At 43.5% G+C, this 12,766-nt stretch overlaps 1 protein-coding gene across 2 annotated transcripts in view; it reads right to left on the minus strand.

Annotated features, from left to right (window-relative positions):
- Nucleotides 1-10,375, minus strand: part of FAS (Fas cell surface death receptor) — a 30,249-nt gene extending 19,874 nt beyond the window's left edge. For both annotated transcript variants that reach the window (XM_080911391.1, XM_080911390.1), the window contains exon 1: nt 10,328-10,375. In XM_080911391.1, coding sequence (XP_080767517.1) covers nt 10,328-10,360 — 33 coding nt within the window. In that variant the 5' untranslated portion in view covers nt 10,361-10,375. The remainder of the gene's footprint in view (nt 1-10,327) is intronic.
- Between the last annotated feature and the right edge of the window lie 2,391 nt (nt 10,376-12,766).

Below are 12,766 nucleotides of genomic sequence, written 5' to 3' on the forward strand. Positions count from 1 at the left end.
GTACTAGGAGATCTGTTACCCCCCCTCTGGCCTCCATGATCACCCACACTTATGTACACAGGTCAACTCACATGCACACAATTAAAAAATAAATCTTTAAAAATAGTATCCCTTTGAATCTTTCATTACCTACAGATTTTAATCTGTAGTATAACCCTCACTCCTGCACATCACAAATTTTGGTTCTCTCCTTTTCTGAATCTCTTGTGCCCATGGGATGTGAGAGCATCCATCCTGATTTGCATGCTGCCTGTGACACTTGCCTGCCCTTTTTCATTTCATTCCCATGCACCATGTCTTCACTTACAGTAAAGCACTCACTCAGGAGGAATCTTTTCTGACTCAGCTGTACTTGAAGCTGAACACAACATTTGAGAAATGTCTTTCGGATCAGCCCAGGTGTGGGTGTGTCTCTCAGACGACTGGAGTTCAGCACTTCTGTTCTAAACCCGCGCTAGGCCCTGATGCATGTTTGTGAGGTGCTCCTTCATTGCCTTTGCTTCATTTAGACACACTAATGATTGTTTTCAGACACTTCTAGACGAAACTCAGCATGTTAGTTTTATGAGGAACCTTCAAAACAAGAACATCTACAAAACCATGCTGGGCAGGAGGAAAGATTTTGAGAGGATATCTCTCAGACCCAGAAGTTGGGTTCATGAACCTAGGCTAAGGCGGGAAAGTGCAGGAAAACCACAAGAGACAGGGCTGTGGCTGGTAGGGATGGGAGGCTGCCTGGTCGCCTCGGTTTGCTCATTCTTCCTCCGGGCTACACTGCAGTATGTCTGGTAGAGTTGTGCATCTGGAACATAGATGCCTGAGTTTTCACATTTGATCCCTTGGGATTCTCAGAACAAATGACTGTGGTCGTTTGTTCCTGTTACCAGATTATGAGAAACAGAAACCAGTGGACATTTGCTTGGCCTGCAGCCTAGTGAAGAAGTGTTGTTCAGAGCTACTCAAGTTATCAAACAAATGACATGGGGCAGAAATGAGCACACCCAGACCCTTACCACCCTCTAGGACGAGCTCACCACACCCTTCCAGGAAATGTCTGCACTCAAGAAGTAACAAGCCAGTGACAGGCCCAGTGACATCTAGGTGCCCAGTGACAGGCCCAGTGACATCTAGGTGCCTGACATAAGTTGCCTACTTAAAGACCTTCAGTCTCCTGGTAAATATGGCTGGTGCCCGGGGATAAGTATGGCAACTGGTCTTAATTGCTGAACCAGATTTTAGAAAGAAAGAGAGAGAGAGAAAGAAGAAAAAGAAAGGAGGGAAGAAAGAAGAAAAGGAAAAAATAGAGAAAGAAAAAAAGAAATCACTTCATTTTTCTTTTCTTGGGTTCAAAACAAACAGGAAAAGACATTTTTGAAAGTTGAAGTGGGGGGAAGGTGTTGGGCAGTGAAAATGTCAGCCCTGTAAATGGCAAGAATGAGTGGCTAGATGTCTGGCTCAGCCACGCCTTTCCGCTGGGTTCTGACACCAACACAGACTGAAGGCACACAGCAGTGGCACAGTGTCTCTGAAGTGACACAGTATTGCCTCAGGGTCACCATAATCAGCAAAATGAAAAGTGATTTACTGTCACCCCTAGCCAAAGCCACAAGGCTGTCAGTGAGACCAGAGTGCACAGCTACTACAGAAAAACATAGCTATGCTATTATTCGTCTAGGAGTCTAGAAATTTGGGAAGGAGGAGGAAGAGGAAGAAGAAGAGGAGGAAGAGGAGGAGGAAAAAGAGGAGAAAGAGGAAGGGGAGGAAGAGAAGAAAGAGAAGGAGGAAAAAGAGGAGGATGACAAGGAAGAAGAAGAAGAAGAAGAAGAAGAAGAAGAAGAAGAAGAAGAAGAAGAAGAAGAAGAAGAAGAAGAAGAAGAAGAAGAAGAAGAAGAAGAAGAAGAAGAAGAAAAAGGAGCTCTAATCCATCCATAGTAGTGTACATTTATAATCCGAGATCCTGTTTGAAGCAGGAGGATTGCCACTGTGATGCTAGGCTGGCCCCTACATGAAAGATAGTGTCCCAAGAGAGGGTAGGGAGAAACACAAAACAAAAGAAAACAAAGTAAAGGAAAAACAAAGATGAGTTCTTTTTAAACATACATCAAAATTTGAACGACGGTGGTTGCTCAGAGTATGAATTCCTTGTACAGAGAATGAAAAGAGGCAACGTGGGAGTCCTGTATGAAGTCTGAAGTTCTGCAAAGGTTTCTGCTTTGTGTTCACTGATAAGATAAGGAACTTCAAAATAACAGTAGTAAATCTGAAACAGGAACCACCTAATATCTCAAAGATGAAAAGAGTTTGTATCTCAGTGAGTAGCACTTGATCCTTTGTGAACATTTTTTTTTTCAATCTGCTTTTGATGGCAGTCTTATCAGCTAACTGAATCAAAGATCGTAAATTCAACCTTGGCTGAGTTGAGCCTCTGTGCTTGGCTTTGTGTAGTCAGGGCTGTCTATTTCCCTGGTGCTCTGGGTCCAGTTCTGCCACCTCTGGACCTATCAGCTTTGCTTCATCATGAGGGAATGTCTGTCTTATTTCAGCAGACTGGACAAAAAGGGCGGGGGCCATTTAAAGTTACACGAAAAGAACAGTTGGCTAAACAGAACGCCTTGTCATATTATTCATTACAACTTGACACTGTTGTTCGAGGTGAGCCTTCTTTCTGATGTGTCTCTGGACTTCGTTCCTACAGACTATTTGCTATGAAAGTATGCTATGCTTTCTTAGCCATGACCTGACAGGTCCCTCCAGTTACCAATGAGACAGTAAATAAAAGTGACTTAGTTGACACTCAGTGCTTCTCTAGACCAGGGAATAAAGTAATATGTTTGCTTTTATACCTGGAGAGAAGTATAGACTGACTGTCTTCCGTGAATCAGGTTTTTCTTTGTTTCTGTTTTGTTTTTAATGAATTGGACAAAAGAAGAAAAAAAAGAATCTAAAGTTACAATGTCCCTAGTTACCCACAGATGACTCCTGGAAAAATATTGGGTGAAAACCATCTCTTTTTTTATGGTCACAGTTTAGAAACTTCGCTTTCAAATCTACAGTTTGAAAGTGGACATTTCTAACTCCAAATGGAGGGTGCTAGGGTAGATAGTGTCCCTGTCGCACTGAGTTGTCTGTCTTCCAGCTCACTCCACCAACAAGCGTTTTACGTGTTAGAAGCATTCTTTTATGTTATCATACTCACAGACTATGGCTACAGGAAAGTGTGCTGAAAATATAGAACAGTATTACAGACACGGTAAAAGCAAACTCTCTAAACTTGTTCTCAGAAGCCCTGATAGACATCGAAATTATTGGGAAATATACAAAAACTCTTAGAAGCACTAGAATCATACATGGAACGTTTCAGTAAAAATGCTTGGCTATAGCAATCCAGAGAATCAGGATGTCTGAGCCTGAGCAGACTTGAGGCGCTGGATTACCGCATCTGGACCAGGGGCCAGCTGGGACCAAGCTACAGGGGAAGAGTTCTGTGTGCTGTTTTCCAACAGACATGACAAGGCTCTAACATTTAAACGGTTCCAACTAACAATTAAAAATAAATAAATTTATATCTATGTATTTTATATATCAACACTACACGTGTTAAACAAAACAGTCTCAAACAATTAATTTGACAAAAATTTTACACACACACACACACACACACACACACACACACACACACCTACCTGTATTGCCTTACATGCTTTTTGTCATGTGGCTGAGACCACAGTGGATTCTCCTCCAGATCCCCATTGTAAGCTAATCAATCTTTATGAAAGATGTCACATGTAGCCAATCTACGGATCCCATCTTTATGGTTGATGTCACATGTACTTTACAAAGAACTTTTTGTGTAGTCATGCCTTAAGCTTTGTTGTGTACACGGGACTGAGTTAATTATCACCAGAAAACTTTTCACCCAATTTTGCTGTGCTTAAGTGTGCCTGAAATACACTTCTCAAGGTCAGACTCGCAGAGCATGAACCAACACCAGCTGCTCAGCTGTGTTGAACCAAACTGCCCTCTTGCCTCCTGGGGATCAATGCTATGCTAGCCCTGATGGTCACAGAGACTCCAAGCATCTACACTGAGTGGGTCTTGGACAATTGTTTGAACAAATAGTGACTGTGGTGTGACAGGGCTGTGTGCATGGAGGAATAGTGGCTAGAGAAGATGGCCAGGCATTTCCTCCCTGAAAAGGAAAGGTTGTTTGATATTGCGATTATCAACGTCATACTTGCATAGCAGCAGTTTTCCCGACAGAGCCAGCCTCCAAGCCCACTCTCCTATTTGACAGCAATGATTTGGGGGAGATGGGGAGGATATTGATAGGTTAATAAGTAGGTTTTCTTTCTGCTTCTGTGAGATACAGACATGCCTCTGTGCCTCCACAGCAGAAATAAAACAAGACCACATGATTGTGCCTGTGTGCATGCATGCACAAGTGGAAGTCAGAGAGCAGCCTGAAAGACTTTCACACCATGTGGGTCCGAGGACCCAGCTCCGGTTGGAAGGCTTGTCAGCAAGCAGTTCTCAGTTTTTTTTGGTTTTTTTTTTTTTTTTTCTTGTAGAATTTTTTCTTCGTTTGTTTGTCTGTTAGTTTGTGCTGGGACCAAACTCAGGCCTGGCACATGCTAGGCAAACACTACCTATCACTGAGGTACTCTTTACGCCCAAAACATTTCTTTATAAAATATAATATTAATAAACAAAATTATGGTAATTCGAGAGCATTTAATAAATAATCTCTATAAAACATCAAATAATGATTGTGAGGTAATAATTACCGTAAGAAGCATAAGCAGATTACCATATATAGTGAGTGTCAAAGAACAGAACATATGTTGCACTGATTAAACATATAATTATGTACTTGTTTGGAAAAGGCTCAGAAGCTGTAAGTAAAATTTTTAAATGTCTCCATAAGGCTGATTTTTTTTTAATGACCTTATTTTCCAGAATTTATGTTTAATCCCACTCTTTTGAGGCAATTTTTAAATATTTATTTACTCAAAAGAAGAGATGGATTCTCTATCCTAAACTTGGTTCTGTGTAATTTTATACTGCATCATTTCACTGCAGCCTTAAATCACATGCTCTTCGTTTCCCTTTAATAAGTGGTCTCTGGTACCTAATATAAAATGTGCTTTATAAGGGACTTTTGAAACCAAGAAAATTCACCTAAAGCACATAAGTTAGAAGGGGCTTTTGCAGGGGGATTTCCTTAGTCAAGTTTCTAATTATCTTTGAAAAACAGTGATTTTTTTTTTTTTCTAACTGGCAACCGAATCATGATGATCGACCTCTCCACAGAGCATGTGGGAGCCCTCAGTCTTTGGTATACCGGCAACTCCCACCTCAAGACTATTTACTCTCAAAGAGCTTACTAAGAAATAATGTCAGGCCCTGGTTGTCAGCTCTTTGTCACCTTTGACCTTCCTGTAATCCCAGAGTTAAAATTAAAAAACATATATCTTACATTAGAGTCTCCATTGGCTCTAAAGGCAATTCTATTGTAGACAGCGCCAGTAGGCTTTCTGTTTGTTAGCTGTGAGGGATGCTGACTGCTCCAAACATCAACTTAATTCTTGCTTCTCAGTCTTGCTAGGGTTTAAAAACTTGTGTTTTTGGCTGAGAAGATGTCTTAGAAAAAAATACAATGCATCAGAACCCAGGAATCTTGAATGTTTTTTACCCTTGTTGTTAATACTTTAATTTATATTTAATCTCCTTATTGCATTCACAAAACTTTCAAGCCACTTTCTGGGATAAATAAAGCACTTCCAAAAAATCGAAAGCCTTCACATGTTGCTAGATTTATTTTAAAGAAAACGATTAAGTTGTAAATTCAACGGCTGTCTTTGTCCACCCTTTAAAATGAACCAAAATACCCACAGTTGTAGGATTCTTCTGTAGAATCACTGTTTTCTAAACCACCTCTCATCCTCTTCAGCCATTCTTAACAACTGATCTAAGAAACGAGGAAAATGGTTGTCTAGTGTGCCCTTCCTAAATACTTCAAGATAAACCTTCTAATGACCTTGAACCACGTCATAACACATACACACCGAGGCATATACACACAGACACACTATATATAGGCACACTACACACATGCAGACGCACACATTGACACACTACACATATGCAAACACACACACAATGCACACACAGATACACTTAAAGACACACACACACACACACACACTACCAACCACCACACACAGGACTCACATAACACATATACATGGGTTAAAGTAAACTAAACTCTTTTTCTATCACCTATAACATTTTGTGAAGGTTTTAGAACTTCAGACTTGCTCAGTATACAAAAAATTCCCAGAAGCTTGGAGAGGAAAGAAGTCTCTAAGAAGCAGAGAGAAGGAAGAACTGCAAAAGGCCCCGCTGCTGTTTCTATAAATAGTGCTGGAGACAGAAGGATGTAGGGAAGGGAGTAGAGAAAAGCTAGACCCCAAATCTCCTCCCCAGAAAGTATTACAAAATTGTTTTTGTGTTTCCATTCACACTCTGCCTCTATTTTACTTATACGTCAACTGAGGAAGACATGCTGTGCGAGAAGTCATATTTTAGGAACTGAATGAGGTAACACAATGCTCGGAAAATGAGGCTATTATGTTGGGCAAGGCCAGGTTCTGAGTAAGAACACTTCAACGTCTCATGGGAGGGATACAAGGTACTGTAACACGCAGCCAGGATTATGTAGGTGACAGGATTCTTATGTTTTTACTCATCTGTCTTTATACACTAGTTAGTGAACTTTAGTTTCCTCGGATATAAATCACATATAGATCAGATTATACTTAATTTTAAATATTTATGTACCGATAGGCATGTGAAAGTTCACATGTGCATACAAGTATGTTTGTGTCTTCTTTTAGAAAGACTGTTTCCTGGGTGCTTCAGGCACACATCCTGTGGTAAAGACACAGCAACACCAAAGCTGAGCATAGCTCCAGGCCTTTCGCATTCTGTTACACCAACAGTGCTCTAAGAGCTGAGAGTGTTTCCAAGCCACCCACATGGTGATGACTATGACGGAGTGGGGTCAAGGCACTTTACACTGAGGAGAATCTTAAAACTCCCTAAAGGCCAAATATCAGGCATCGCTTCTTAAAGAACCAAAGAGATTTTCTTTTCACTCCTTCATAAGGTGCCAAGTACAAGAAGAGCCTTTGCCATCCCACACTTGGTATATTCTGGATATCAGATGCAATCAGCAAACTGTTGTGTCAAAAAGAAACCACAATTCCTCCCAACCTCTAAAAGGCTAGTTATCTCTAGCTGTCCAGAAATGAGCTCATCCTGGACAATGGGATTTCTAGCAGTTAAATAAAAGTCAACCCAAAGGAGCCTGTTTTTCCTTACTCTGGAAGAAGGGCCAGTATGTCAAAGCGTACGCTGGCATCACGTGTAGCTGCTACACATCCCACAGTCCGTGCTAGCATCCTACCCCTTCTCACCGGCTCCCCTACGCTAACTGCCCGAGCTCGTGGGCTTCCCTCTCATAACCCTCATGAGCTCATTCTGCTCACAACCCAGCTAGTCTCACTCTGCCCTCCCCAACCCACCTCTGCTTCTCTCGCTGTTCTCTCTATTCTCTGTCCCTTGCTATGGGCCTTTTTAGCAAATATCTGTGACCAGGTCCACACAGCTAACTACGCTCAGTCTACTTCGTTCTCTCTGGTCTTGACTCTTCCAGATGCCTCTGGCTGTTCTCTCTCATATCCACAGTTAAAACCTTCCCCTCTCCCAATACTGTTGAGTGGCCATGTCCTGTCATTAGTTTGTTTATCTGGTGCCCACAAAAGGGAGCCCAGTCTCTCTTAAGCAAACCAAACTTCCGACTTGACTCTGCTACAGTACAGAATACTTGTTTCTTCTGGTTTTTGACACCTTCCATATCCGACTCCAAATCTTAGAGCCTGCCATCATCACTGGCTTCTTGCCCCACCTGCCTCCTCCTCGAAGCCGTCCACTCTGTCTGTTGGCTCCTGGAGCCTGCTATTGCTACACAAGTCATGCTTGTGTATCAGGGCAGCTTCTTTCTCCCTTCCGGAAACCCATCACACAGAAAGGGATACCTATCCTTTGTGATTTTGGACATTTCTCTCTGCCGAGTTTCTTAGTCCACTTGGGGACACCCGACCATTTGGGGATGCTGGGAATTGAAATTCTTGTCACCAAGAGACTTGCTGGTTCCCCCTCTCTCATCCTGATTTCCCTCCCAGCATGCTCTAAGCTCCTTACTGGAGCTTGCTCAGTCTCCCTTGTCCATCTTCTCTCTCTCCTCCCAACTGCCTCCTTGCTAGCTCTGTCTCTCAGCTCCCCGTCTGGAGCTTACTATGTCTCTAAGGAAAGAGAGAAGCTGGCTAACTGTGTGTCTCTCTTCACCTCCCCATGGAAGATGCTTGCTTGTATCTCTCCCTCTTGGTGGCCCACTGGAGCCTGCTATTTGAGACCTGCAGGTACATGAGGCGTTTCCATAGGCACCCCTGGGCCTCTAAGATATTATAATCATCCCTGTGGTGTTTCCCTAAGCCTTTCCCACTCCCTGGCACTGTGCTTCTAAAGAATATCTCCTTGTCTGCTTGCTCATCTCTCTCTCTCTCTCTCTCTCTCTCTCTCTCTCTCTCTCTCTCTCTCTCTCTCCCCCCCCACCCCCCGGGAGCTTTTTCCTATCTCTAACCATGGGCTCTTCCCATTCAGAATGCTCCACTCCTGCAGGCTATTTCTTCTAGGAGATGAACAATATGTATCTATGGGTCCAGGGGAGGGATAAAGTCAGTAAATCAGGTTGAGGAAAAGACTGGCTAGAAAAGGGCCTTCAGGATTACAGTTTTGTGCATACCCTGCCAAGGAAACAGTATCTGCACCATGTTGTCAAATTATCTGGTTTGCTTGTAGTAAGGGTTTGACTAAATAGGCCTCTTCCGGCACACCGGAAAGTCATTTCATCTTACTCTGGCAGATGGGACATAGAAGACTACCTGTAGTGCCTATTAACCAGCACATCAATGCACATGCACATACCACAAGTGCCTGCTGTACATTACAAAATGCATGCGAGCATCCTAGTTCTGCTCACGCCCTTCCATACCCAAACTCCCTCCAGCTCCTGGGCTTCCCATCCCCTAGCAACTCATTCAACCTAAAATCCTTCTCACTGTGTTCTCTCTGCTCTGCCCCTGCTTCTCTCCCTAGGTTCTCTCTACTCTTTATCTTCTGTTATTTTCCCCTCTCCTCAGATAGCCCTGGCCATGTGGAGTCTGGTGGCTATGTTCAGTTTACTTCTTTCTCTTTATGGTCTGGGCTCTTCTAGATGCCTCTGTGTAGTTTTATCTTTCATATCTACAATTAAAACCTTCCTCTTAACCATACCATAGATCAGCCGTGTGTGTGTGTGTGTGTGTGTGTGTGTGTGTGTGTGTGTGTGTGTGTGTGCTCTCTGATGAATGCTTAAGCTCTTTGAACCTCATTTAAACTTGTAAAAGGAAAGAGAGGCTGTCTTCCGCCCTTCTCCACTGCAGTGCAAACCGATTTGAGATCTTTGTGCCCCGGGAGGTTTTAGGGACCTACTAAACTGGGCTGAGCCTCCAAAGGTCGAATCCCTTTGATTGCCCATTATTAACCGGCATTTCTGTGGAGGCCAAGAACTGGAGGGTTCTTATTTCTGTGCCTGCAGTAGACACCCGGGGAGCCGGGACTCAGAGACTTTCTTAGGGTTAAGGACAAACCTGCTTTGAGAGTCCCAGCAGAAAATGGGTGAAAAAAGAAACAGGACAAAACAGTGTAAAAATACTTAACAACTTAACAGCTGAATTCCCGGAAAGGAAACTATTCTTTTTTTTCCGTGTTGTTACAGGAGTGTAAACAAATTTTCAGAGGCAAAAATACTTTGAGAAATCGTATTGGTTTGTAAACACACCCCAGAGTCACTTCCCCAGTTTCAGCAAACTGTCAGAGGTGTCAAGTGCCGCACAGCCTCAGAGCGAACTCCTGCCCAAAAGTGGATCTTTGCCTGGGCAAGTATCTAGCCTAATGTCCCTCTCCAGCCATGCCAAAGCCATCTGAGACCTGACCAGCACCAAGCTCTGGCTGCCCCCCACCCATTCCTAGTCCTCCCAGGAAAGCGCTGCGGCTGGGGGATCTGAGTCCTAACATCAGCCCTGAGCACTTGGCCGGCAGAGAAAGCAGCTGCCCCGCATTTCTAAGTACCTAGATCGGTCTCATCCAATGCCAGCCACATCTGGATTTTCACTGGTGCTTCCCAGTATGTGGTGTCCCACACCCCAGGGGTCCTGAAGCTTACCAGAGGCAGGACAGCCCACACCGTCCACCGCATGACTGCAACAAGAGAAAGTAGTCCATGGCCTACTGGGCAGTCTGAGGCCCCACCCACCAGCTCTAGACTGCCTCAGGGTGTGTACTTTGCCTGGGCCCGCCCCTGGCACTCACAAGCCGCTTCACTCCCTCTCTGGTCTCCCCAGAAATCGCTTAGAACACCAACTTGTATGTCACTTTTCTTGAGGGACCAGATACAACCTTTGTAAAGCCCCAGGGGTTGAGAGGAAGTTCTGCAGGACTCTCAGGGGAAATCCACTGATTCATCGCCTCACTGCTGGGCAGAGGGAGGCCCCAAGCAGGACTTGATTGCATAAGTGGGCATTCCCCATCCTGGGCGCTTCCACACCCTCAGGTCACGAGAGATCTTTTTCCTCCTGCTGCTGCTCACTCTGAGAAGAATTCTGGACTCCTGACTGAATTGGACTTTGACTAATTGCTGGAGACAAAGACAATTATGCCTTCGCTCAGCCTTCAGTCTTTTGTCAGTGACAGGACTGTTGGGGCTTCTGGGGCCTCTGGATGGTAATTACCATAGAGAAGATGCAGACACTGGAATCTTGATGAGGGAGGGTCCCTCCACAGAGCTCATAAATGATATGTGGAGTGATAATCACCATACAAGAGGTAGACACATAGGCTCTGGGATTTTGATGAGGGAAGTGTCCTACTGGCTGCATTTCCCGAATGCAGAACAAAGCAAAATGACTGATTTAAAAAAAAAAAATCACACAGCAGTTAACTAAGTGATAACCAAGCCAGAATCTGTAGAATCATAGGGGTTAGATACAGAGTGAGGGATGGGGGATGGGATGGAGGGAGATGATAGATCTTATTAGGGAAGAAGAATAAAATAGGTAGTTATGACGGAGGAGGGGAAAGGAAAAGGTGAATGGAGATATAAGGAAAGACAGCTAAAATTAAAAGGCAATTGAGGGATAGTATAGACACCTAGCAGAAGCTTCCTAAAGTATATGCATATATGAACGTGATCTATAAGACATTGCCACAGAATGAGGGAAACAGAGCTACAAGTGGACAGCTCGTTACCAATTGAAGTTTCCAGTTCCTAGATGGGGTCACAACTAATTGAGTTGCATGGGAGTTCTCAAACAATGCAGCCTGTTTCCAAGACCATAGGCTGCTCTCCACAACTGACACCCAAACAATTCATTGAATATGGAAAAGTGGAGAAGAAAGGGCCTACATTGAGCCTTCATCCCTACACGCTAATGCCTTTGGTATTGGAAGATGCTTTGCATGCTACCAAAGGAGAAAGGTAAGCATCACCTCCACCCCAAACCCTTTGATGTGTCTACAGTGGTGTCCTGCCTGCAAGATATGCGAGTGCATAAAATGGCAACCAGCCAATATCTGATTTGACTTTTGGCCCACTCCACAAGATAGAACATGAACCTGACACTAACCAAGAACCTGAGAGTAGGTAGACTAGGGACTTAGAGATAAAACCAAATACCTATGTTATGTAAACAAGCAAATGACACACTCACCATAATAAAATGACTCCTAATCCAGAGACCCACAGGCAGATATTATTGAGAGAGTGAAAGATACTGGAACACTCAGCCCTATGCCTCCATCAAATCCCTCCCTTAAGGGCTCAGGGATCCCAGAGGAAAGGGAGGAGGCAGGAAAAGCCTGAGAGCTGGAGGGGATAGATAATACCAAGAAAACAAAGCCCTCTGAATCAACCTAGCACAGTGACTTTGGAGACTGATATAGTACACAAAGGGCCTGCATAGATCTGCGCCAGGCCCTTTGCATATCTATTTATGTTTAGTGTTTTTAAGGGATTACCGAGTATGCAAATGAGTTCATCTCTGTTTCTTGTGCCTTTTCCTGGGCTCTTTTTCTTCTGTGTGCATGTTTTATACAATTGCAGTGTGCTAGTTTCTGTTTTATTTTAGCATATTTTCTTTTTGTATTATTCCTTAGAAGTCCGTTTGTTTTCAAGCAAGACACAAAGGGAATGTCTGGATGGGAGGGGAGGTGGGACAGAGCTGGGATAAGAAGAGGGAGGGGACCACAGTCAGAATATAAAGCTATCAGAAAAAAGTCTATTTTCAATAAAAGGGAAAAACCTCATGCGCTATTAGACCTTGCTATTACTTCCTCTTTTTGACATGGATTATTTCCTGAACAATATTCTTTTTAAAAAAACTTCGTATACCTCTTTACTGCTCTAGCTAATTAACACAGCTCAAAGTCACTATTATTTTGAAAAAGTGGATAGCACTTTAGTGTTGTGTGAAAGTTCTAGAACAGTGGTACTCACCCTTCATAATGCTTCCTGCGCTTTAACTCTCAGTTATAACATTATCTCCGTGCTATGCCACAGCTGTAACTTTTCTGCTCTTGTGAATTGTAATGTGAATATTTGCCATGC

The sequence above is a fragment of the Micromys minutus genome (genome assembly GCF_963924665.1).
Source record: "Micromys minutus genome assembly, chromosome: 2".
Lineage (NCBI taxonomy): Eukaryota > Metazoa > Chordata > Mammalia > Rodentia > Muridae > Micromys > Micromys minutus.